The 27,341-nt window shown below is 39.4% G+C and overlaps 1 protein-coding gene across 1 annotated transcript in view; it reads left to right on the forward strand.

Moving 5' to 3' along the window:
• The window catches only part of Mgam (maltase-glucoamylase), a 166,194-nt gene that overhangs the window by 20,832 nt on the left and 118,021 nt on the right, over positions 1–27,341 (forward strand). Inside the window, exons 4-21 of the mRNA XM_052173524.1 lie at positions 2,436–2,553; positions 4,023–4,132; positions 4,857–5,008; positions 6,836–7,007; positions 7,887–7,986; positions 8,620–8,732; positions 9,409–9,534; positions 11,605–11,736; positions 11,945–12,061; positions 13,213–13,326; positions 14,147–14,231; positions 15,483–15,600; positions 16,995–17,166; positions 18,349–18,465; positions 21,524–21,678; positions 22,882–22,966; positions 23,683–23,739; positions 24,545–24,669. Coding sequence (XP_052029484.1) covers positions 2,436–2,553; positions 4,023–4,132; positions 4,857–5,008; positions 6,836–7,007; positions 7,887–7,986; positions 8,620–8,732; positions 9,409–9,534; positions 11,605–11,736; positions 11,945–12,061; positions 13,213–13,326; positions 14,147–14,231; positions 15,483–15,600; positions 16,995–17,166; positions 18,349–18,465; positions 21,524–21,678; positions 22,882–22,966; positions 23,683–23,739; positions 24,545–24,669 — 2,168 coding nt within the window. The remainder of the gene's footprint in view (positions 1–2,435; positions 2,554–4,022; positions 4,133–4,856; positions 5,009–6,835; positions 7,008–7,886; positions 7,987–8,619; positions 8,733–9,408; positions 9,535–11,604; positions 11,737–11,944; positions 12,062–13,212; positions 13,327–14,146; positions 14,232–15,482; positions 15,601–16,994; positions 17,167–18,348; positions 18,466–21,523; positions 21,679–22,881; positions 22,967–23,682; positions 23,740–24,544; positions 24,670–27,341) is intronic.

Below are 27,341 nucleotides of genomic sequence, written 5' to 3' on the forward strand. Positions count from 1 at the left end.
ATCCCAAGTGGGACTGAGGAGTCCTCACTTGGGCACTTGAGCTTGTTGACTTTTTGAATTCTGTTGATTGTTTCTCAGGTACTCTGTACTTTTTAACATTTATTTATTAGTGAGAACGCACCATGCTAGTGGGTCTGAGTTACCTCACTCAGGAAGATATTTTCCATCCATTTGCCTGCAAAACTCAGGATGTCCTCATTCTTAATAGCTGAGTAGTATTCCATTGTGTAAATGAACCACATTCTTCTGTTGTGGGACTTCTGGGTTGTTTCCAGCTTCTGGTTATCACAAATAAGGCCACTATGAACATAGTGGAACACGTGCCCCTGTAGGATGGAGGAGCATCTTTTGGGTATATTCCAAGAGTGGTATAGCTGGGTCTTCAGGTAGATCTATTTCCAATTTTCTGAGGAAACTCCAGATTGATTTTCAGAGTGGTTGTAACAGCTTGTAATCCCACCAGCAATGGAAGAGTGTTCCTCTTTCTCCACATCCTCTCCAACATGTGCTGTCACCTGTCATTTTGATCTTAGCCATTCTGGTTGGTATAAGGTGGAATCTCAGTGCCCTTTTGATTTGCATTTCTCTAATCACTAAGGACTTTGAACATTTCTTTAGGTGCTTCTCAGCCATTGAGATTCCTTAGTTTTGAAATCTTGGTTTAGTTCTATACCCCATTTTTTTTATTGGGTTGATTGGTTTCTTGGTGATTAGTTTCTTGAGTTCTTTATATATTTTGGATATTACCCATCTATCAGATTTAGGGTTAGTGAAGATTTTTTTCCCACTCTGTAGTTTGCTGATTTGTCTTATTGACTATGTCCTTAGCCTTACAGAATCTTTCCAGTTTCATGTAGTCCCATTTATCAATTCTTGGTCTTAAAGCATGAGCCATTAGAGTTCTGTTTAGGAAATTTCCCCCTGTGCCAATGAGTTCAAGGCTCTTTCCCACTTTCTCTTCTATTAGAGTACAAGCATTGTATGTTCTCACTAATAAGTGGATATTAAAAAGTATATAGTACCCGAGATACAGACCACAGAATTTATCTGTAACTCTTCATTTTGTGGACTTTGAGCTCTGTATCTGTAAAGCAGTGTGACAGGATATATTAGTCATCTATTGCTATGGAACAGATTATCCCCAAAGATAATAACTTAATGGAACAAGCTGTATTTTCTCAAGGTTTCTATATTGAAAAATCTAGTTGTCTTTGGTTTGACTGGGTAACTCTACCTTTGAGATTCTCAGAAGCCACATTGAAAGTGTCTTCTGATATCATGTAACCTTATAGCTTACCCATGTTAGTTGTCATGATTCCTGCCTATGGAGTTATTATACTGAGAATCCTGCCTCGAGTTCTTGATGCATTGTTCCTTTCATGACATAACAGATTGCTTTTCACATGGTAGGGGCTCCAATGGAGAAACTGAAAGAGAATGAGCAAGACCAAAGCTACCTTCTGTTTGTAGCACAGACAGAAGTAAGGAATAGCACCCCACTGTTTCCTATTAGTTGTAAGATACTAGTCTCAAGTCCACACATATGAGGACAGATTTCTTTGCACTGTTAGTGTTTACTGTGTGTCTTTCTCCTAAATTAGGTGCACGAGGAAAGGGAATGTACTCATTTTAGCTTCCACTCAGAAATCAATTGTGGTATAGGCAGGCACATTCCTTAAGGCAAAATTATATTCTATTTGGTTTGATAAGGAAATACTACTTTCTGTCTTATGGGGAGTTAAGATGGTTGTCATGTGTGGAATATACCTACACACATACAGATGTGTAGTATATAGATTTAAAAGTATTCTTCTTTCAGACTTTAAAAAAAGAGTATGGTATTTCTACCTAGTCCTTCTGGAAGTTCCAACAAGATGGAACTGGGGACACCTTTAGACATGATAGACCTGAGGACACACTTAGACATGATTTGTCTTGACTTCACGTGTCAACCTCTGCTGTTGCGTTTGTATGTTGAGTATACTTAGGTCACACATAGAGATACCTAACAAATGCTGATACCCTGCACTTCATTCACAAGTAAATAAACAGTATATAAAGTCAAACCAAAATTGGTTTGATTTGAAAGTGTCTGAGGAAGAGTTGATTGACTTTTATATTTTGTTATCTTTGCAATTCAAAGGTAATTTATATGAGGCTCCATTTGTACTTTTAGATACTGGTGATGTAACTATATTATGGTTTAGAAGTTTAAAATACCTTTACCAACCTTTGTGTGTGAAGCATACATTGCATTGCTTACACCATTTCAAAAGAACACTGACAAGGAAAACTGTACAAGTTCTGTCCCCTGGTATTCTGCCCGAGTCTCATTTGTAAAAGTGATATCATAATCTCAAATGAACTGACATGTAGCTCTTAAAGGGTAAGGTCCTATGACTAAATGGCGCTGACCAGTCTAATCTCTATTTCAGAATACATGTGAGGAACGTGGCTGCTGCTGGGATCCTCAGGGATCCATCAGTGTTCCTTGCTACTACTCCAGGAACCATGGCTACAGAATGGAGAGTGACCCTGTAAACACAAGCGCAGGTATGCTAAATGTAAAACCCTAGACCTGGAGGCCTGGCTCCTTCCTAGGAGACATCTGCAGCAGCACATAGAGTACTGTCACACTGCCCATGTGACAAATGTAGGCTCTGCTCTTATCAGTGATTAGATCCTATTTGGCATCAAGGAATAATTACCTTCTGCCTTAGGAATTCAGAGATTGTGTTCTGTTTCTGGCTTTACTTTTTGGTATATATTTATTTCTTTTCTTTGTATATAAAGACTTATTTTCTTTTTCTTTATTCTTTTCCCATGCAATGTACATCCTGACCATAGGCTCTCTTCTCTCCCCTCCTTCCTGCCCTTCCCTTACTTGATCATTCCCCCAGATCCACTGTTCTTCATTTCAATTCAGAAAAGAGCAGGCCTCCCAGTGATAGCAGCTGCACACGGCATAGCAAGACGCAACAAGACTATGCACAAACCCTCATCTCAAGGTCGTAGGAGGCAGCCCAGTAGGAGGAGAAAGGATCCTTGAGCAGGCAAGAGTCAGAGAAACTCTCACTTCCATTGTTTAGATGTCCAACAAACACTCCAAACTAAACAACCAAAGCATGTATGCAGAGATCTTGCCTCACTTTTATACACTGTCATGACTTCATAAAATTATCATGACCATTTTTGTTCTCAAGTTATTATTTTTAAATTCTAGAATTTGAAGTTAATAATTCCCAAGATTCCTTATGACTCTATTCTGGTCTTGTTTTTATGAAGTGGAATGAGTTACAACTTTAAAAGCATGCTTCAGAAGTGACCTATTTAATGATTTTCTTCCTACTCCTAAGCAAAGAGCACCATGATGATTCTTCTGGGGTGAGGGTGACAGTGGGTACACTGCAGAGAAGCCCCTAGTGTAAAGAAGAGGTGGGGCTCTCCTTTTTTTTCTTTTTTTTATTAGGTATATTCTTTATTTGAACTTCAAATGTTGTCCCTTTTCCTGGTTCCCCCACCCCAAAATCCCACAAGCTCTCTCTCCTTCCCCAATCAACCCACCCCCCCTGCTTCCCTGTCCTGGTATTCCTCTACACTGTGGTATGAGGTGAGGCTCTTCAAGGCTGCAATCTTCAATGCTGTTTAACCGAGGACATGACTTCAATGTACAGGATGTTCTGGAATGTAGTGAGAACATAGCAGAAAAAAATAATAACTGAGGACATAAAGGTGTGCGATCGACATGGGATGACTGATGAGCTAGTCCTTTGGGTTGTGTTTTCACCCAGTTCTTATAGAAAGGGGCTGTGGAGTTATAGATAAGGTATTAACTTAGTGTCAGGGTCCAGTTCAAGATGAGATGTGTATATGGGGGCATATGTAGCTATATATTCCCTTCTTTGAGAAACAAAAGTGTTTGTTTCCTCACCCCTTTGACCAGATGTTTAATTTTATGTAGCCATTATTTGAAAATTTAGAGAGAACCAACTATGAAAATCTTTTTATCCTCCTCATGTTAGGATTCACAGCCTCACTGAAAAACTTACCTTCTGCACCTGTGTTTGGAAATGGCATTGAAAACATCCTTCTTACAGCAGAGTACCAGACATCGAATCGCTTCCACTTTAAGGTTGGAGTTTGAAAAAAATTTTTTAAAGGGTCTCATAACTGCAGTTCCTGCAAAGGAGAACATTCTGTAGTTATGTGTACCTGGTTTGTGTGTGTGGGGTCTTCAATGGCTTTCTTTCTATGCAGAAACTTCCTCAATACATAGAGTTTACCAATTAGCCTTACATTTCTACTCATTTGTTATAGATACCATGGGAAATGTAGAAGGGAACAAGATGATGCCACAGCTTTGAACGGTCTAGGGGCAATCCCTGTCCTCAGAATCCCAGTGTACCTCTACCTAAAGAATGATGTATTTGCAGCTGGCATATGTAGCAGAGGATGGCCTTAACTAGCATCAGTGGGAGGGGAGGCCCTTGGTCCTGTGGAGGCTTGATGCCCCAGTATAGCAGGATGCTAGGGTGGTAAGGTGGGAGTGGATAAGTGGGTGGAGGAGCACCCTCATAGAGGCAGGAGGAGGGAGAGTGGGATGGGAGGCTTGCAGAGGGGAAACCAGAAAGGAATACAACATTTGGAATGTAAATAAATAAAATACCCCCCCCCCAAAGACAACAAATGTATGAAGTTGGCAATGTAGCAATCATGTTACTTTAGATATAATGTCAGTTTGACCAACTTTCCAGTACCTTCTGCAAAGGAGTACTAGTGTTGGAAAGGCCACTGATGGTTTTGAAAGATAGGTAAGTTTTCATTTGGGCTTTGTTTCTATTCTTATCTCTGTGCAGTTGACTGACCAAACTAAGGCCAGGTATGAAGTACCCCACGAGCACGTGCAACCTTTCAATGAAAATGCTGCTTCTCCCTTGAACTACAAAGTTGATGTCACCAAAGAGCCATTTAGCATCAAAGTCACCAGAAACAGCAATAACCGTGTGCTGTAAGTTTTGGAAACTTGGGTACCTCCCTTATCGCAGATCTCTGTCTGGTTCTGGAGATGCTCCCCACCTCCTCAGCCCTGTCAGTTACCGATTTCCATTCATTTTCATGGCCATGTAACCATCTCTCCTGTCCTTCCCAACCTGATCCTGTTCCCTTCTCCCTCCCTGCTTTATCCCAGTTCCCTCCCTCCATCTGCCTCTTATGACTATTTTATTTTATTTTATTTTTTTTATAACTAGTGACTGTTTATTAAATTGCAGAGAAATTGTGCAGACAATATTATATTCGTACTTTTTTTTTTTTTTTGGATCGGCAGGATTTTTTTTTGGCTTTTTCTTTTTTTTATTCGATATAATTTATTTACATTTCAAATGATTTCCCCTTTTCTAGCCCCCCCACTCCCCGAAAGTCCCGTAAGCCCCCTTCTCATCCCCTGTCCTCCCATCCACCCCTTCCCACTTCCCCGTTCTGGTTTTGCTGAATACTGTTTCACTGAGTCTTTCCAGAACCAGGGGCCACTCCTCCTTTCTTCTTGTACCTCATTTGATGTGTGGATTATGTTTTGGGTATTCCAGTTTTCTAGGTTAATATCCACTTATTAGTGAGTGCATACCATGATTCACCTTTTGAGTCTGGGTTACCTCACTGAGTATGATATTCTCTAGCTCCATGCATTTGCCTAAGAATTTCATGAATTCATTGTTTCTAATGGCTGAATAGTACTCCATTGTGTAGATATACCACATTTTTTGCATCCACTCTTCTGTTGAGGGATACCTGGGTTCTTTCCAGCATCTGGCAATTATAAATAGGGCTGCTATGAACATAGTAGAACATGTATCCTTATTACATGGTGGGGAGTCTTCTGGGACTATTTTATTCCTCCTTATAAGTGATATTCAAACTTTCTTGCTTGGGCCTTCCTTCTGGTTTAGCTGCCTTGGGTTTGTGGAGTGTAACATGTCACCTATATTTTATGGCTGATATTCACTTATAAGTGCGTGCATACTGTGCATGTCCTTTTGGGACTTATTCTCAAGTTCCATCCATTTGCTTGTGGCAGATTTGCAGCTTGGCCTTCATGTGGGTCCTGAACAACTGGAATGAGGGCTGTCCCAAAAACTGTTGCTCATCTGTGGGATATGTTCTTCTAGCTGGGCTGCCTTGTATGGCATCAGCAGGAGAGGAAGAATCTAGCTTTGCAGAGACTTGAAATGCCAGTGTGGGGCTGTGCCCATGGACCCTCACCTGTTCAAAGGAAAAGGAAGGGGAAGGGGAGAGGATTGTGAGAGGAGGTGACTGGAAGGGGGAAGTGAGCAGGTTGTACAGTGAATAAGTAAAAAAAAAAAAATTTAAATTTGAAAGTTGGAAACTTATCCTGGGGGTGGCAGTAGGAAGATGATAATAAGGAGAAGTGTGTTAACTGCTGACCTTACTGTTCTCCAAGTGCACACTTGTGTGCATGTGTGTGTGTGTGTGTGTGTGTGTGTGTGTTTGGTCTTTTCTTTTTACATACTTCTGTCTGCACATTTTTCTTTTCTCTTTTGTCCATCTACCTAATCACATGAGTGCTAAAATCACTTAAAGATCTAGGATGATTTGAATACAGTGCTCTGGTAATGTTGTAATGTGTCTATTGTACAAGCAAGGGTTCCATCACAGTGATACCTGGACTGGAGATGCTTTCTCTTTGGTATCTATAGGGACATATCAGAGGAAGGCTTGGAGAGGGAGTTTTGTTTCAGTGATCTGTGGAAAGCACTTGTCTGTGTGCTGTGTCCTCTCCCTACTTCTCACTCATGTCTGTGTTTCCTCCTGTGTTTAGGTTTGACTCAAGTATTGGGCCCCTCCTCTTCTCTGACCAGTTTCTGCAACTCTCCACCCACCTGCCAAGTGCTAATGTATATGGTCTGGGTGAACATGTCCACCAGCAGTACAGACATGATATGAATTGGAAAACCTGGTCCATGTTTTCCAGAGACACAACCCCGAATGAGGTAAGTTTTCAGGCCTTTTTCCTCTAAATACCACAACCATAATCTTGAGGGTCACAGAATATAGTTGTTTATAGTGGGAATCTGGAGTGAGGCTGTTTTGCTTTATAAATATTTTACTTATCAACTATATGATTCTGGGAAAGTTGTTACGTCCTTGGGTCTTTGGTTCCTCATCTATAAAATTGGGGCAATGACAGGTGATTAGATAGCTTATTCTAGTGGCATGAAACGTAAAATGAGGTTCGTGTATTCACCTTATAGGTGGTGGTGAGGGTTCAATGACTGAACCATGTACGGCATCTAGAAGAATAAATGTCACATAGAGCATGCTCAATAAATTTCCCATTGAAATCAAGTTAAGACCCCATGATTGACTGTTTTTCAGGCAGCAGAGACAGCATCTTATACTCACTCTGTCTCACTTAAACACATGCTTGCTGCCAAAAATTTATCAGAAAAGTGAAAACTGTTGAGAGAGAGAGAGCAGTATTTGTGTAACAGCTGGTGATGACCTAATCTGGAGTGTTAGACCTTTGTCAGTCAAGGTGTAAAGTATGAACAACATCAAGGGGCAGTGGGACTTTCAGCTCCATTAGGGCTCTGTATGGTGGTCATTTACACTAAAACTCAATAGACCGCTTGCATATAAGGTTACGTTGGGATTAGGCAGATATCTTTGGGAAGAGAGTCTATGAACTGTAAGTTCTGAATTCTTTTCATATTTTAGCAAAGTCAAGATCTCCATATTGATACTAGAATAGTCACTTGTTAACATCCTCTGAACAGAGATCTGAACTCAAAGTGTACTGGCATCTTCATTGAATACAATGCAATGCTTAGACTAATTGTAAATCTTTATGTTTCAACTGTCTTCTTCAGGACGGAAACAACTTGTATGGCGTGCAGACATTCTTCCTGTGCCTTGAAGACAATAGTGGATTGTCCTTTGGGGTGTTTCTGATGAACAGCAATGCCATGGGTAAAGGAACAAGGAATAGTCTCAAACTAACGAGCATGGGCTGTATCAGTGCCCCCTTTACAGCACTGCATTTAAATGAGTTAATTCACTTCATAGCCTTTAAAGCATGCCTTTGGGATGACTGTGCTGTCTAGCTTTACATCCTTACCTTGTTGCCTAATGGGATCTATGTGCAAAATGGTTCTTCTGGATTTTCAGCTAGTGAATCTGGTTGCTTGCATTGGAATATTTGCTGTTTCAAAGTTAGGATAACTCTTCCTGTAATCTACTGTAAGACAAGTTCTTGAGCATGATCCTTCTTAGTCCTTCATTATGTGACCTTGACTGGCAGTTCTAGTGTAGTCAGCACAAAGGATGTAAAGATAGATCAATATCTCCCAGGGTTAATGGTGGGCATAGGATATTTAACCTTACCCTCCAATTGTTGGCTTATATCAGTTTAACTCAAAGGTATGGTTCACACAGGGTTTCAAGTCCATATAAGATGAACATAGACATTGAGAGTAAGCATTGATTTAGCATCCAAAGATCTTCATAAACCTTTTTTCATAATTAATTTTATGCTCTTTTGTAGAAATATAATTTAATAGAATAACTCTTAAATTTTATTTCCTTCTATTTTAATCTTTTAAGAGGTTACCCTTCAGCCTACCCCAGCAATCACATACCGCACCATTGGGGGAATTCTGGACTTCTATGTGTTCTTGGGGAACACACCTGAGCAAGTTGTTCAAGAATATCTAGAGGTAAATATGAAAGGAAATCATGGTTATGACTAAGGGAATCCTATGTTGTAAATATTAAGAGATGTAAGCTTAAACAGACATATGAGCTAGACATACCCGAGCTGATACATTTAAGACATTGGACCGACTGTCTATGGAATGGAAATTGGACCGACTGTCTATGGAATGGAAATTTCTTTATAAAGTTTTTATATTATAAAAAATGTGCAAGGATATAAAGATACCCCAAATGTGGCCTTATTCTTATGAAGATATGTGTAAGTGATTAACATTATAGCATAATGAATCAATACACTGGAAAATTGAATATATTTTGTGCCCCAAGCCAATGCATAAAAAGGCTTTGCTTTAAAGTGTATCGTGCTAATGAGATGGGTTAATTGGTAAATTGCTAGCTGTCTGAGCATGAAGACCTGCATTTAGATCCTTAGCACTTATGTTAAAGGCTAGGGCTGCACCTGTGATCTCTCTGGGGTGACAGAGACAGGGGATCCTTGGGGCAAGCTAACCAGCTATTAATACAGTAGGACCCATCAGTGAATTCCAAGTTCCATGTAAGAGAGGTCTGATCTTAAAATTAAGATAGAGAGTAACCAAGGAAGACATGCTACACAGAGCCCCCCACATGTACCCCTACCATATGCATGCCAACTTTCATTTTGCATATTTATTTTAGCTCATTGGGCGGCCAGCTCTGCCTTCATACTGGACACTTGGGTTTCAGCTCAGCCGGTATGATTATGAAAACCTAGATAATATGAAAGCAGTTGTGGAGAGAAACCGTGCAGCACAACTCCCTTATGTAAGTAAGCTTGGACATAGTTTCCTGAAATCTAAGGAGGAAAGACCAGGAACAGTCTTTTTGAAGTTTTATTTTCTTCTGTTTTGGGTAATAAAATAAATTTTTATGAGTTAGGCTACTAGAGAATTTGTCATATCAATAACTTGTTTTCAAAAATGGTAGTTCCTGTGGGAAATGGTGCTTACAGACTGACAAGATAAAAGAGGCAGCAACCTTGTTTTTGACTATTTGTTGTGGGTTCTATTAGTTCATTTTTCTTATGCTCATGATGGTCACTGCATTTTCACAGAACTAAACTTTGAGTTCTCAAGTTAATTCCCTCTATAGTTTTAGCTTACGCTTCTCCGTGCAGACTTATTGCTATATACACATGTGTATGTGTATATATGCTAGTTGGATTGTTTGGCTCAAAAATATCATATTAGGGATTGACTATAAAGGTGATATGCAGTTACTCCAAGATCCTGGTATAAACTTGATTCTCAGACTTTTGTGTCAGAAAATGCCTAATTCAGACTTTCCATCTCCCTATACCTTACAGCTTAATACATTTTAACAAGTATTTCGTGGGGACATTAAAGAGGATGAGATATTTGTAGATTCCAGAGTTAGGCAACACACACACACACACACACACACACACACGCACACGCACACGCACACGCACACGCACGCGCACACGCACTCGCACATGCACGCAGATGCACTAATACAAATTGGGTCAGACCCAAATTATCTAAATTGGCCCTTTTTTCACATATAAGAAACTGAAGTTAAATTAGGGAAGTAGTTTGATTTTAGCCATTTACTTGGCTTGTTGGTGGCACAATTCATGCTTAAGTTGATTTACAAAATCAAGAGACAAGGTTGAGGTGCATTTGTTTGGCATTGGTGTTTTGACTGCTGTTCATTAGTTAGTGAAAAGGATTTGCCTGCCTGCATACTGTGATCATTTTGTATTTGAAGTAGAGCTTCAGTAGATATTTTGGAATTGGAGAAGAAAATGTGAAAAATATAACATAAAAGAAGTGAGACTGAAAAATCTCAGGATGGCAAGGGGAAGCCAGTAATTAGAGTTGGGTAAGACATTTGGGTGAACAAGTCATGCCTGTTTTGGCCTCTCTTGCCTTCCAGCCCTTAGGACTATGGCTCTGGGAGTGAGAAGGAATAATAGAAACAGTGTAGGTAGAACTGAATTAAGGAAAATTAAGCACAGCCAACACAGTAATGAGAATGTCAAGTGTCTTCTGTGTTTCCATCAAAATTCCATCCATTTAGCTGTAGCTGGCAGAAGGAAAAGGGCCAGTTCAGATCTCTAGCACCATGGCTGCTCTCTGCTCTGCACTGTTCTTCTTACATACAGGCAGACATTTCCTTCCTGGGTAATCTGAGGAATGGAGGAATAGAATTAACGGTTGCACAGTGGTGTAATGTGTGAAAGGAACTACTGAAATAACTCAGAGTCACATATGGGTGTCCAGTCTTACAAGTTCACTAAAGCATAGAGTTCATGTTGTACTTTAATGTTTGTGCTTTGAGTAGCTAATTTTGAATATTCCTAATATAGTAGAGGCTATAATGAGAAATTAGGTATCAAGAAGACACAGAAAGAGAAAATTAAAAAAAAAAACCTCAGACGCAGTCTAAACATTGTTTGGGTGTCAGTATTTTCATATAAAACTAGGAAAGAATGGATGCCAATGAGTAGTAGTAGTGATAACAAAAACAGTTATTGTTACAGTGAATGAGGAAGAAGGGAGAGGAGAAATCCCCTCCCTCTCTTTATCTTGGGCATAGGGTGAGTTTTATCTTGATAACACCAGTGATTTGTCATAAATCATGTAGTTGATCTGATTGCAGGGGTGGGGCTGAGACTTAGGGAAACAATAAAGCCATTCATTTCTCAAACTGTTCTGGGGAAAAGTGCATTTGGATAGCATAGGCTGACAGTGCTGTGTTTAGATTCCAGCATGCAGTTGGCTTTTATCTTGAATAGCAAAGGTCATAACTTGTTGGATTCTTTAACGGGAAATGTTCAGATGCTAAACTGTGGATGCTGTATTCTTTCAGGATGTTCAGCATGCAGATATTGACTATATGGATCAGAGGAAGGACTTCACTTATGACCCAGTGAATTTTAAAGGCTTCCCAGAGTTTGTTAAAGAGCTACACAATAATGGGCAGAAACTTGTTATCATTTTGGTATGTGCTTCCCTTTGCCGTCCAAAATCAGGTGTTCGTTCATCCTTTGCATCATGGGCCCTTATCCCTCCTCGACATCCAAACAAATGAAAATATTTTAATGCCTTCACTGGTTATATTTTAATGTGATTATTTTATCGGTGACTTTTTTCAAAGTCCAGCCTTTAGCTTAAAGTAAGCTTTTTCATTATGTTTTCCTTTTCCTTAGGATCCAGCCATTTCCAACAACTCTCTCTCCAATAATCCTTATGGCCCATATGACAGGGGTTCAGCCATGAAAATCTGGGTGAATAGTTCTGACGGCATCAACGCACTCATTGGAGAGGTAACAGTGGAGAAACTGTGGTTCTGGGTCTGACTGGGTGTGAGTGTGTTTGGATAAGTGTGAACGTTCGAAGGACTTAGGCATACTGAGGATACATTTTTCTTTGCATTTTATACCCAAATGCCTACCATTGTAGCTCTTACATGCTTCTTTTGACCAGATCCCATTAAATGGCAGCTCACAGAATCTCCACCTCCTCAGTCTGGCCCCTCATGTTACTATACTCCCCCTTCTCACATTGTTTCACTGACACTGCTTGACAAGTGACACTAGTCACCTCTTACTAGGAAAATCCAGTGGATATGCGCCATGCCATTCAACTCAGTTTCTTGTCAAAATTAATATACTTACCACTTTAAAAACTATTTTATTGTGAGCCACCATGTGGTTGCTGGGATTTGAACTCAGGACTTTCTGACCCAGCTCTTAATCACTGAGCCATCTCTCTGATGCCCTCTTCTGGTACATCTAAAGATAGCTATAGTGTACTTACTACATATAATAATAAACAAATCTTTGGGCTAGAGGGAGCCACATGATGTGAACCACATGATGGCTCACAACCATTTGTACAGCTACAGTACAATCATACACATTAAATAAATAAATAAATAAATAAATAAATAAATAAACAAACAAATCTTTAAGATATCTAATTTCTTTAAAAATATTTTATTGTCTTTTTATTCATGAAGGTATTATCATCTTTTTTACTTTTAGTATCCTTGCCCACCCTTCTAGTGTCTAAAGGAATTGAATAGAGAAAGAACAGAGAATTGTAACTAATGTTAGAATCTATATATTGTAATGGGTCAATTGAAACTCATACATAACATCTCCATTTTCAATTCTTAGACTTGAAAGTAGAGGAATTAACACGGGAATGAAAACCAGAGTTGGAGACTAGCAACTAAACAATGCTTTTATCCTTGGATTTATTCATTTAAATAGTCAATCAACATTTTAAAAATGAATTTTCTTGGGTGGTTTTTCATTTTCCCTGAGAATGATTGAGTCTCTAAGAGAGTTTTACTCTATACTGAGAAGATAGTGGCTTCCAGGATCACAGTAGGAATTCCCATGTCAAGCTCTTTGCTTATTCTACATTCATTTAGTGCATTATTTATGTTCTCTCTTTTTGTCTATCTCAGGTCTGGCCTGGAACAACTGTGTTTCCTGATTACACCAGTCCTGACTGTGCTGTTTGGTGGACAACAGAATTTGAGCTTTTCCATAGAGAAGTGGAGTTTGATGGAGTTTGGATTGTGAGTCTTAAGACTTATTTATGGAGACATTGAAAGTGTGTAACTGTAGCTATGTTTTGAGTCATGTAGTATACAAAAAACAATAAATAAAAATAAGTGTTTGTTTCATATTCTTTATATTGTCATAAAGTATCTGAACTCTTCAATTTTCAGTTTGAGGCTTTTAAAAAATTTGACATAATGACAGATTAATCAGAACCAAAGTACACAGGCACAAAGTAGCATGTGTTTAGGAGTAATATCTCATAAATCAAATGAAAATGAATGTAACACAGATTAACATTAACAAATGTTAAATAAAATTTAGGTTTACAGTTGAAATTTTTCTATTTATAAAAGAACTGTAGATGATTCATACAATACAATCAGCTAAAGAGATAACAGCAAAACGTTTGTAAAATTATAGCACCCAAAGTTGGATACACTGTCCCCATACTGGTGCATATATTTATATTTATATTTATATCTATAGATGTATCTATATGGAAATAGACTCACAGTTCTATTTAGGCGCATAGACACTATAAGTTGAAATATATAACAGCAAATAAACTGAAACTTTTGGTAATATATTTGGGAATTATTTACTTTTAGTAATTATAAATATGCATCCTTTCAAAGTTATTATAAGAATTTGTTCTGTGAAATTTTCAGTGGGTAGAGAAGACAAAAACATCTATTTCTACCATATCCATGGGGGATACTCTTAGAAATAAGTATCTATACTATTTTTTCTATTTTCTCAGAGAAGAAGAATAGCACTAGTATTATAAACATGACATCCTACTCTGCCTAATAGATTTTGTTTTCTGTCTGGTAGGATATGAATGAGGTCTCTAACTTTGTGGATGGTTCAGTTTCTGGATGTTCCCAAAACAACTGGAATTATCCCCCATTCACACCAAGTAAGTCATTGTGGTCAGCTTGATTGACATGGTGCAGTGTGTGTGATATTTTAAGTTTAAAAGGTTAGACCTGAACCACTGGACAAAGAAGGGAGTTTGAACATACTCTTTATAGGGAAAGGAAAATATGGGCACTACAAACAGAAAACTAGGGAAGAGTCTTAATATACTGTACATAGTTCTCTGAAGAGGCATAAATTCTCAAAGGGTAGTCCAGTCCTTCTATCCCCAGTCCAGGCTATTGTAGGGAAAAGTGAAAAGCACACATGATGCTGATTCCTGAGGCTAGTCATTGCTTAGTGCCATCCTCAAGATGAACCTCATAGACCAGAGCTTACAAGAGACACCAGGAGGGCAGTCTTGATCTTTAGGTGAGGGATGCTTCTGGTGCTGTGCATAGCTTGAAGGGTGGGCATGAACTATATAGTCAAATGAAGTCAGACCTCTGAGGATATGGTAGTGCAACCATATTATTAATTGTAGTTTGAAGAAAGACACAGAGCCAAGAAGAAAAATTGTATCTTCATCAAGAATGGAACAAAATTTCAAGGATGACAATAGCCATAGTCATTTTAATCTGATGGTAAGCTGGGAACTTGAGGCAGATGTAGGTGAGAATTAAATCTTGAAGAGATTTGATGGGAGTCCAAAATGCTCTCACATATTCTTTCAATGAAAGAAGCTATTTATAGTTTTTTAGGGGCTTTAGAACTGCCAACTAATTTTTAAAAGTATTAATTTTATATTTGAACATAGAATGAATAAATTACTAAGAAGTTATTTTAATAAATAGAATACACAGTCCATTTCTGTGGGAACCACAGTGGTACAAGAGGAGCAGAGATTCTAGGAATGAGACTAAGACTAGGAATCTCTCAATGCAATATATGATCAAGGGCAAATGAAATCAGATGTTAAATTACATTTTCACCCAATGCTTAATATTTTGAGTCACATCTGAAAAAAAAAACTTTTTTGAGATGGCAATTCTAGTTGAATTAGATCCTCTTGTCCATCTCTGAGAACCAAGGGTATATATATGGAAGACACAACGTATTTTTGCATTAGAAAATTACATCAATTAGATGATCTCCTGATGATAAGAACCCAGCATACTTGTTTGTAGGATGAACACAATAAAGGCCTGCCCAGTGCAGCCATCTTTGCAGGTCGTACTGTAATTAAGAAGTAAGAAATCAGCATGTAAGGTTTTCCCTGACTGGTTATTTGTTGTTGTTGTCATTGTTGCAGAAGTCCTGGATGGGCACTTGTTCTCTAAGACTCTCTGCATGGATGCAGTTCAGCACTGGGGGAAGCAGTATGATGTCCACAATCTGTATGGCTACTCCATGGCCATTGCCACAGCAGAGTGAGTCCATTATTATTATGAACTTATATGTGATTTAATTATGGATCTGTTAGAGGTTTAGTGACTCATATGTATTTGTTAAAAGTCTAAATAAAACTGGCGGTGGGGTGGCAGTCCTAGGCAGGTGGTTCCACAGCTAAGAACTTGTGCTGCTCTCCTAGAGGACTTGTATTTGTCCCTTATGTTGGGTGGCTCACAACTGCCTGTACATCCAGTTTCATGGAACCAGACTCCCTCTTCAGGTCCACTCTGGCCCCTGCACATAACATGCATACATGTGCATACATAACAGATACACGCACAAACATATACGTAAAGCTGCCACAAATATTAAAAAATTATGATTATCATTACTGATGAAAAACTGGCATGTAGAAAATAAGAAATCCAACATATATTTGCAAAATATATAAAAAAAAGGTGAGATACCAAATGAGTAAACAAATGAATAGAAAATCAGAAGAAAACTATTAAGAAATTTATTCAAGGTCAAGTATCTAAAATACTGTTAGCATCATTTAGGCTTTTCTCTTTATGCACTCTGTCTTTCTACATATTGTGAAGTAAAGGATATATATGGTTAAGTAACTTGTTGATGTCCATGGGCAGTGGGGTTTTAGGTTGGACCCTCAGCCTTCTATTGTTTGAGATTAAATTCCATAATGATAAAAATGTAATGAGAATCTGTTCTTCTTATTGTAACATTGAAAGCAAGAAACAAGGACAAGAGCACATCCATTAATTAGCAAAGTAACAGGCTTAGCTTTAGCCATTTTGAGACGAATGGAAAAGTGCCATAGTCTTGTTTTTTCAGTGCAGGAGATGAACCCAGGGCTTTAACTGCTAGACAAGTGCTTTACCATTGAGCTACAGAGCCAGCCCTGTACAGGTTTTTAGCAGTGTGTACACATGCAGCCCTTTAACTAAAAATTGTTTTATATATTTAGTTACAATATACAATTCACATTTAATCTGTAAACATTTTTCTTATAAAAATTATTACCAAAGTATCTTTTTACGTATAACTTTCAAAAATAATGATGATAAGTCCACTTTTGCTTCGTTTATTTGGTCTTGTGATAGAAAGACTAATGTATTTTGTTTACTTAGATTAAGTTTCTCTTTTGTTTTGTGAAATTCACATACCTCTAGTTCCCCACACTCTCAAGGCTGCTTTTGAAGTTGTTGGAAATTATGAGTCTAATGGCCTGTATAAAACAAAGCTAAACAAAACATGAATACATGCTGTGGTACATTTCTCTAATAGTCTCTTTAACAATTTTTGAAGAAAAGGAACGGAGGAGGATGAGATGTTTGTTTTTTACTATTCTTGCTATTATTGTTCTGAGACCAACTGAGCTCCCCACTGACCCCCTAAATCCATTCTTTCCCAGAGCTGTGAAGACCGTGTTCCCAGACAAGAGAAGCTTCATCCTAACACGTTCTACTTTCGCTGGTTCTGGCAAATTTGCAGCCCACTGGTTAGGAGATAACACTGCCACCTGGAAGGATCTTCAGTGGTCTATCCCAGGCATGCTTGAGTTCAACCTCTTTGGTATCCCAATGGTGAGTCCCTTTCCCAAGCTCTCTTATTACTCCTAGTCCCCATAAAGCTCCCTTTGGACAAGTTTTCTTACTATAAAACCTAACATGGCCTAGGGCTTTAACATCATTCTACATTACCATCACTGTAGCTCTGATACCACAGCCTCATTTTCTGAGCTGGCTGATGCAAATAATAACCCTGACTAGCTCCTGAAATATCCTTCTTCAGTGTCTAACACACAAAAAGTGCACTAGTTCTTTAGTCTAAACCAAATGCATACATACATGGACCACACCTGTGTAACTAATTAGATGTATGCATACATGGCACAGATCTATGTAACTTATCAGATGCATGCATACACGGAACACATCATGTATGTAACTAGTTCCCAGATGAGCATACTATCCTATAACACATGACAAGCTTTGCAGTGCTTAGTCAAATTCACCAGATACATTTATTGAGGGCTTACTGTGTACAAGATGCTAAATGAAGTAAGGGTGGCTTGCAACAACAGAATATGGAGGCACACAAGCAAACAAATAGTTATGGTAATCCAGGATAAAAACCCATAGGGATGCACATATTGAACATTATGAGAGATTCTGAGAAGGATATCTATCAATTTGATATGATTGTAAGGGTCAGAGTGAGTCAGGGGAGGAGCTCAAAAGACTCCACAGAAAAGATGGTGCTTAAGTTGAACCAGGGAACCAGGGAGAAGCTCATTTTAAGAGCGTGAAATAATCTCAAGCAAAAGGGACTTAAAGGGAATGGTAGATGTGCCGCTAAGATCAAAGTGGAAAATGGGAACAGCTTGTTTTCTACAAGGGTAGATTGCCACCAGGTTTAAAGATTTGATAGAAGGGATAGCAAGGAAACTGTGGAGAGTTTGGTGAAGTGAGTGACATGATCAGAGTTGGGCTTCAGAAAAGGATGTGGTCCAATAATATTATTGGTATTAGCAACAACTGTCCATAAAAAGTTACAGTGCTCCATTTGTTTAAGAAAATGATACACCACAGCAGGAAAGGAGTCATCTAACAGAAATATGGATGTGGGCTAAATGGCGATTCTGGCCACATCACATTAGCCTTCTGGGTAAGAGCTTTGAACAAAGTTCAGTTAAGAAGTCCCTGGTAGAAAGCAACAGAAGTGGGTGAGAGTGTCATAAACATGCTGTCCTTGTGTCATTATAGGTAGGGGCTGATATATGTGGCTTTTCTCTGGACACAAATGAGGAGCTCTGCAGACGCTGGATGCAGCTGGGGGCATTTTATCCATTTTCTCGGAATCACAATGGCCAAGGTTACAAGGTAAATCAGCTGGGGAGTATAATCAAGGTACATTGGGTGTGCACTAAAACTGGATCAGTTTGTATTTCCACCATGAAATCTGTTGAGCCAGCTTTATAATACACTGCACATATGCTGATTTGGGACCCATTTGCCAGGAATGAGGACTTATTGATCATAGAATGTCCCAAAGTCCCAGTCTCTCACTTATTGCTGTCATTGGGACAAGTTTCATTTTTTAAAAAATAGTTACTGGTTGATCATTTTTGTGTGAATGGCTTTCTTGGGTCTAGAATCTAGAGACAGTTATTTAAATAATGATGTTAAGAGTCAGCCTGATGCTGTTCAAGGGTAGCCTGGCACTTGGAAGGCAGAGGCAGTTGGATCTCAGGATTTGAGGCCAGCCTGATCTACAATGAGAGTTCCAGGACAACCAGGTCTACACAGAGAAACCCTGCGTGGAAAAACCAAAAACAAAACCAAACTAAATAAAAAAAAAAAAAACCCGAAACAAACAGGCAAACAAACAAAACCAGTCAATTCTTAAGCAAAGGAAGGGTTAAGAGTTCACAATTGAGTCAGTATAAAGTACCTTGGGGTGACTCTTACCAAACATGTGAAAGATCTGTATGACAAGGACTTCAAGACTCTGAAGAAGGAAATGGAAGAAGACCTCAAAAAATGGGAAAATCTCCTATGCTCATGGATTGGCATGATTAATAGAGTTAAAATGGCCATTTTGCCAAAATCAATATACAAATTCAATGCAATACCCATCAAAATCCCAACTCAATTCTTCATAGAGTTAGAAAGACCAATTCTCAAATTCATCTGGAATAACAAAAACCCAGGATAGCTGAAACTATTCTCAACAACAAAAGAAATTCTGGGGGAATCAGTATCCCTGACCTCAAGCAATACTACAGAGCAATAGTGTTAAAAACTGCATAGTATTGGTACAGTGACAGGCAGGTGGATCAATGGAACAGGATTGAAGATCCAGAAATGAACGCACACACTTATGGCCACTTGATCCTTGACAAAGGGGCTGAAAACATCCAATGTAAAAAAGATAGCCTTTTCAACAAATTGTGCTGGTTCAACTGGAGGTCAGCATGTAGAAGAATGAGAATTGATCCATCCTTGTCTCATTGTACTAAGCTCAATTCCAAATGGATCAAGGACCTCCACATAAAGCCAGACACTCTGAAGCTAATAGAAAAGAAACTGGGGAAGACCCTTGAGGACATCGGTATAGGGGGAAAGTTCCTGAACAGAACACCAATAGTGTATGCTCTAAGATCAAGAATTGACAAATGGGACCTCATAAAATTACAAAGTTTCTGTAAAGCAAAGGACACCATCAAAAGAACAAATCAGCAACCAACAAATTGGGAAAAGATCTTCACCAACTCTACATCAGATAGAGGACTAATATCCAATATATACAAAGAACTCAAGAAGTTAGACCCCAGAAAACCAAATAACCCTATTACAAAATGGGGTACAGAGTTAAACAAAGAATTTTCACCTGAAGAACTTCGGGTGGCGGAGAAACATCTTAAAAAATGCTCACCTTCATTGGTCATCAGGGAAATTCAAATCAAAACAACCCTGAGATTCCACCTTACACCAGTCAGAATGGCTAAGATTAAAAACTCAGGAGACAGCAGGTGTTGGCGAGGATGTGGAGAAAGAGGAACACTCCTCCATTGCTGGTGGGGTTGCAAATTGGTACAACCACTCTGGAAATCAGTCTGGCGGTTCCTCAGAAAACTGGGCACTTCACGTCTGAAAGATCCTGTTATACCACTCCTGGGCATATACCCAGATGATTCCCCAGCAGGTCATAAGCATATATGCTCCATAATGTTCATAGCAGCCCTATTTATAATAGCCAGAAGCTGGAAAGAACACAGGTATCCCTCAACAGAAGAATGGATGCAAAAAATGTGGTATATATACACAATGGAGTACTAAGCAGCCATTAGAAACAATGAATTCATGAAATTCTTAGGCAAATGGATGGAGCTGGAGAACATCATACTAAGTGAGGTAACCCAGTCTCAAAAGATCAATCATGGTATGCACTCACTAATAAGTGGATATTAGCCTGGAAACCTGGAATACCCAAAACGTAATCCACACATCAAATGAGGTACAAGAAGAATGGAGGAGTGACCCCTTGTTCTGGAAAGAGTCAGTGTAGCAGTATAAGGCAAAACCAGAACAGGGAAGTGGGAAGGGGTGGGTGGGAGAACAGGGGGAGGGAAGGGGGCTTATGTGACTTTCAGGGAGTGGGGGACCAGAAAGCATTTGAAATGTAAATAAAAAATATATCGAATAAAATAAAAAGAAAGATAGTGGCAGGATGATCAGGAATTCAAGACTAGCCTGTGCTACCTAGCACCCTTGTTTTAAAAATTCATAAATGAGAATAAATGGAGAATAACTTAATTAAATAAATATTTAATTAATATTTAGTAAGTCAAATATTTAAAGTAATTTAAAAAATAAATATTTGATTAATATTTATTATGTAATAAATAATTGAAATAATTAGCTGCTGAGTCAGTAGCTGGCTCAACGCTTACCCTTTAGAAGGTAGCTGGAGTGAAGTATCATGGAATAGGTTAGTTGGCTGCTAGGATGCTGACAGGGGCTATCACATCACTAAAAAAAATGGAAATCTCAGAAAGCTAAAAATAAAAAATGGAAATGATGACATTTAAGAGTTTGTAAAACCTCTATGCAATCATTCTACATTTCTTGTTTTTGTAATGAGTATGAAGATGGAGAAACATTTCAAAATTATTTATCAAGGTTTAATTAGTTAATCAAGCCTCTTAGCTGGGCAGTTCTAACATGTGAGTGAGATAGGGTGAGTTGTATGCTGCAATGGCAGCTTATTTGACATCATGTTCTCCAGCTGTGTCACTCATAGACAAAGGGAAACCGAGGCCCCAGATATGTATGCAGCATCAAATTCTGGGTCATACCACATGATCTCTGAAATCATTCTCGGTGTGCCCAGCTTGCCCACAGTCAACTCACAACTGCAAACTCTCTTTTCTTTTAGGAACAGGATCCTGCCTTTTTTGGAAATGACTCCTTGCTGTTGAATTCATCTAGGCACTACCTTAACATCCGCTACACTCTGCTGCCTTACCTCTATACACTCTTCTACAGAGCACACAGTCGGGGAGATACTGTAGCTAGGCCTCTTCTGCACGAGTAAGCTCTCCTAACATTCTGCTAATGTAAACAGGGGGTTGTTGACTTTGTCAGAATACTAGAGTAAAATATAAAACCACCCAAGCAAGGTGTTCAGGTGTGTGTGTGTGTGTGTGTGTGTGTGTGTGTGCATGTGCATGCAGATTAGTCCCAAGGCTTCACATATACTGGGCAAGAAATCTACCACTTACCTTCCACTCCCAACTCTTTTTAGTTTAACTCGAAAGATCTTAGAATGAGGCTCTGCACTACATATATGTGCTGTGATGCTAGGATTGTATCTGTAGGAATAAGACTGTAATTTGTAAGTAAAAAAATCTCAAAATTGATGCTGAGAATTCCATTATTCTTATTAGCTAGCCAGGTGGAATCTCTGATTTAACTCAGCAGGCAGTTTCTTGGGAACCTTTCCTTTTCAAAATAATGCTAAATTACTTAAGTGTTGTAGATGCAAACCTTAGACACACACACACACACACACACACACACACACACACACAAACATACACACACACTTATGATCACTTCTGGGGTAAAATTCTTACCTCCTGGAATCCCTTGTTTAAAAGCAGATATTTTAAAATTGAAAATTGTGTATACTCTGGTATTTTGCGATCTGATGCTGCTCTCTACTTTTGCTGTGCCTGTGGGAGGGGATAAGACTGAGAAGCAAGCTTCGAGCCTTGCACGTAGTCTGCAAGTCCTCTGCCGCTGAACTACACATCAACCCTTTTAAACACGTTTAGTTTTGAGACAGGATCTGTTGAATCTCTTCTTTGGAGCTCAGGCAGTATTTGAAGCTGTGACCATTCTGACATCCACATATCTGGGAATGCTTGCATTGATCTGCTAGCTCCAACCACAGATTTGTTTTTGACAATAAGCTAGTCATAAAATTTGTAGGTTATCTTACTTAGATTTCAGTGGGAGATACAGTAAACGATATCAAAGCTTGGGATCTGCCTAGACTAGATACTGGAATAGGAACGTCTGTGTTCCCTAGAGCGAGAGCAGGAAGGTTTATAGACAGATATGGATATGCTACAGAGATCTGCATGGGGTGGAGGGAGGTAGAGTAGAGTGGGTATCATGCAGTGATGATTGTGGGTGTTTTCCAGGTAGCCTAAGTGCTTTGGTTAGATTGTGGGGGAGATTTCAGGAGCACTGACCTACCTCTCTGTGACCTATCTCTTTGATATCTAGGTTCTATGAAGACAGCAATACATGGGGCATAGACCGGCAATTTCTGTGGGGACCAGGTCTCCTCATCACTCCTGTTCTGGATCAGGTAAGTGTTCTCATGGAGACAGGCGGGTATCCTCTGCCTCTGCTTCTGCTCAGCACCCCCAAAATCTCCTCTCCCCTCTATTACAAACTCACTGCTGATGCCTGGTTGGTTGAATCAATGGAGAATAGTATCCAGGAGCATTTTGTAGTAGCATATCTGATAGACATTTTCTTCTTTAGAGGACTCTTTTTCTAGGCAAGTTCGCAGTCAGTGCATAAGCACCTACTGGTGACTTTGATTTGGGAATGAGCGTGTGGCTCAGCAGGTCATTATAACTGTTATGGATGAGCCACGATGAAGCAGAGGCCAACACTCACTCTGAAGTCAAGGTTGTCAGAGTAGATGATCTTTGCCAGCTAGGTGGGAATGCAGGCTTCTCAATGTCAAAGGCAGGAATTGTAACCGCATCTAACAAATGAGGCACAGAGAGGATTAAATGGGACAATTCACAGAAAGCTGAAATTGTCCCCACAGGACATTCCATCATCATTTTTGTTGTTTCTAATTATAATCCAGCCCATTTGTGGCCCCCATGATCCAGAGTGACATGTTATAGTTTCTCTTATCTGTACTAGAAAAATGGCATAGTTCAACAATGGTGAGGGGGGAGGCTATATGTTCCCCTAATATGGCTGGGAAGTCCCTGTCCTATACTAAGACATTCTTATGTCATCAGAGGCTGAGTCATGAGGATAATTTTTTAAATTTAATTTTAGGGTGCAGAGAAAGTGACAGCATATGTGCCTAATGCCACCTGGTACGACTATGAGACCGTAAGTAGCCGGAACTGTTCTTAAACTCAAGAGAGCAGCTGCAGCTGCACAGAGAGGGTGACTCTCTAGAGCTAGGGTCCCACCATTCATGTACGGAGGAGTACTTTTGCAGTGTTTTTCTTTTTTCTTTTTAATTAGATATTTGCTTTATTTACATTTCAAATGGTATCCCTTTCTGTGTTACCCCTCCACAAATCTCCTATACTATCACTGCTCCCCCTGCTCCCCCTGCTCCCCCTGCTCCCCCCATTTCCTGACTTGCATTCCCCTATTCTGGGGAATCAAGCCTTCACAGGACCAATGGCCTCTCTTCTCATTGATGTCTGAAATGGTCATCTTCTGCTCATATGTAGCTGGAGCCATGGGTCCTTCCATGTGTACTCTTTGGTTGGTGGTTTAATCCCTGGGAGCTCTGCCAGTACACTGTATTTCTATAAGTTCACAGCACAGCTTTGGAAGAGGGAGTCTGTCACTTTAACACTTCATTATACAAGAACAGAAAGACTCAAAGTGCTTTTCCTGAGCAAGCATTAGAGAGCCTCCTGGACGGTTTGAGCTTAGCCAGAATTCAGATGATTAGCTCAGAAGTATCAGTCCTCATAACACACATCAGACAGGCTCAGCAAAAAGGTTTTACAAACCCTGAGCTGACCTACACTTTAGCTTTCCTTTGTTTGATTGTCTGGGTAGAGAGTAATTCTGCTAAATCCTACTAAGCAGAAAGAGATAGCACCTTAGGGAGCTCAGCATGATGGAGGTCCACACACTATGAAGCCAATGTGTTTGATTTATCTGCTTGCCCCAGGGAGAGCAATTGGCATGGAGAAAGCAAAGCATTGAGATGGAACTTCCTGGAGACAAGATTGGACTTCACCTTCGAGGGGGCTACATCTTCCCCACACAGCAGCCAGCCACAACCACAGAAGCCAGGTATAAGCATGGGACTCTAAGTGGGCACAGGACTGACAAAGGACAACATTGTGGGATATGCTGCTCTAGACTGTAGGTTTGAGAGATGCTAGAGTAGAATGTGCCTTTCTGGACTTCACTTGACCCTTTCTTAGAAGCTTATGAGATAGAACTGTACCCTTATTGGTTTTTGAAGGGTTTTTACTCTATGCCTCCCCCAATCTCTCTGTATGTGTCAGAACCCACTGACAGCTAGAATGCTCAGTCTTCCTGGTTTCTAAAGGCATGTTCAGTATTGGCACTGAAAGTCCTATTTCTTCAGAAGACTCCATTCTGGGCAAACCTGGTTAGATGATCACCTACTGCCTTTACCCATGTGTCTGTTGGTGATTTTTTTTTTTTGCTCTTGGCCCATGAATTCTCATGTCTAGATTTGGATTCACTGTCCATCTTTTTAAAACACTCGTCTTCCTTTCCATTCCTTCCACCAAGCTCTTTCCTTCCTATGACAAATGAAATCACAGCTACTAGGGTAAAGGTTAACAACTGAAGTGTCAGTTACACCTGCTGGGAGAGGGACAATCAGTTTTCTCCAATAGAGTGACACTGGGCATATCAACTACTCCAAGACAGGCCTCATTTTCAGGTATAGCTGACTGATATATGATGGACTCCAGGTTTTGTTTTCTGTTGTAGTTGTTTGGGTTTTTGTTTGTTTTTTGTGTTTTTTAATATATGCCTTAATAGTGTGGTATTTATATTTTTCTTTTTGGGTGTGGTTTTATTTTGTTCTATTTATTTTTTGCTTTTTTATATTGGGTTTTTGTTTGCTTTTTGAGAAAACTTAAAGTTGAGCCAGTGATGGGGGACAATCTGGAAGGACTTGGGGGATGAAAAGAATATGATCAAAATATATTTAAAATTTAAGAAATTTAAAATTATATAATAATAATATAGCCACTTAACAATGTCACAAATTTCTACTCATCATTGACTCCAGTTATAGACTCCATCTGTATTCCACTGAAGAGTTGCATGTTTCTGTCATGTGTCTCTAAAACTATTCCCTTATTTGAATTAATTAATTAATTAAATTAATAATAATTAAATTAATAAATAAATTAATTAATTTAAAACCCTGATCTGCCTTCCTTCCTAGTCTCCCTGTCACAGAATTCCTCTCCCATGCCTCATCCCCTTCTCCTCTGAGAGGGAGGCTCCCTCCCACCCTGGCACATCAAGTCTCTGCTAGGTTCATCTTCTCCCACTGAGACCAGGCAAGGCAGCCCAGTCTGGGGAACAGATTCCATAGACAGGCAACAGCTTTAGGGACAATCCATGTCCTAGTTGTTGGGGGACCCACATGAAAACTAGCTGCTCATCTGCTACAAGAAATGCAGGGACAAAGGTAGAGCAGAGACTGAGGGAATGGCCAACCAATAGTCTGCCCAACTTGAAACCCATCCCATGGCCAAGCACCAATCCCTGACACTATTAATGATCTGCTGTTATGCTTCCAGATAGGAACCTAGCATAACTGTCCTCTGAGAGGCTCCATCTATCAGCAGACTGAAACAGATGCAGAGACCCACAGTTTAACACCGGACAGAGCCTCAGGGACTCTTATGGAAGAGTTAGGGGAAGGATTGAGGGCCTTGAAGGGGGTAGGAACTTCACAGGAAAACTATCAGGAATCAACTAACCTGGACCCTTAGGGCTTCTTAGAGCCTGAGCAACCAACCAAAGAACATACATTGGCTGGAACGAGGCCTCTGACTCATATGTAGATGTGCAGCTTACTTAATTTTAATATGCTGAGAATTCTTAGGATTCTGGAAATCAGTATTTCCCATTGAACTACATTTGTTATCCTAAAATTTCAAATGATTGACTTTTTGTGAAAACAAATGCAAAGACTTCTGTTTTCTTCTCTTTATAATTGTTCAATACCAGACTGTTTTGCACACTGCTATTAAACTTTCACTCCCTAAAATAAAAACATGGAGCTGGCTTGAGATCTGGACTGCAAGGATAGAGTATTTAGAAGTAAAGAGCATAGTTTTACGTTGCCTTGAGCAGCAGTTGTCCTGGAGTCCTTTCAGCACACAGGCTAGCCCTGGCGGAACATGTTACTCTAGTTCCCCAGCAGTCTTTGTCTTCATGCATTTCGGCTTCTCACCCATTGTGCTTAGCAAAAGACTATGCATATTTGAAAAAAATGCATGTTCACCGAGCTACATCGACTCCCTACTTCCAACTGCTTTCTCAAAGGCTAGGGTCAGATATCTCCAGCTCTCCAGCACAGTGATTGCTATCACTTCCAAACTCCTGGTAATCTATGTTTGTCTGACAAGGCAAAATAATAAGTGATCAAATAAGGAAAGTGGCCATTCAATATATGATCCTATTGTATAATTTTGCTTTATCAGAAAAACTGTTTTGTGAAACAAGTATCTTCTTCATAGCAATTGATTGTGAACTCTAAATACCCAAGCATAGCACTATTGTGGAGGATTTCTTCATCTTCTGATAATCTGTCTTCTAAATGATATTTTCAGCCACAATTTTTTTATTGTAGTATTATTCTGGCCTCATAATCCTGCTTCCTTTGTATGTATTTGTGCTATGCTTTAGGGTGTTTTTATCCCATGTGAACTATTAGAGAGAGGAGCACCTGCCAATCTTGTCTTTGT

The sequence above is a fragment of the Apodemus sylvaticus genome, chromosome 2 (genome assembly GCF_947179515.1).
Source record: "Apodemus sylvaticus chromosome 2, mApoSyl1.1, whole genome shotgun sequence".
Taxonomy (NCBI): domain Eukaryota; kingdom Metazoa; phylum Chordata; class Mammalia; order Rodentia; family Muridae; genus Apodemus; species Apodemus sylvaticus.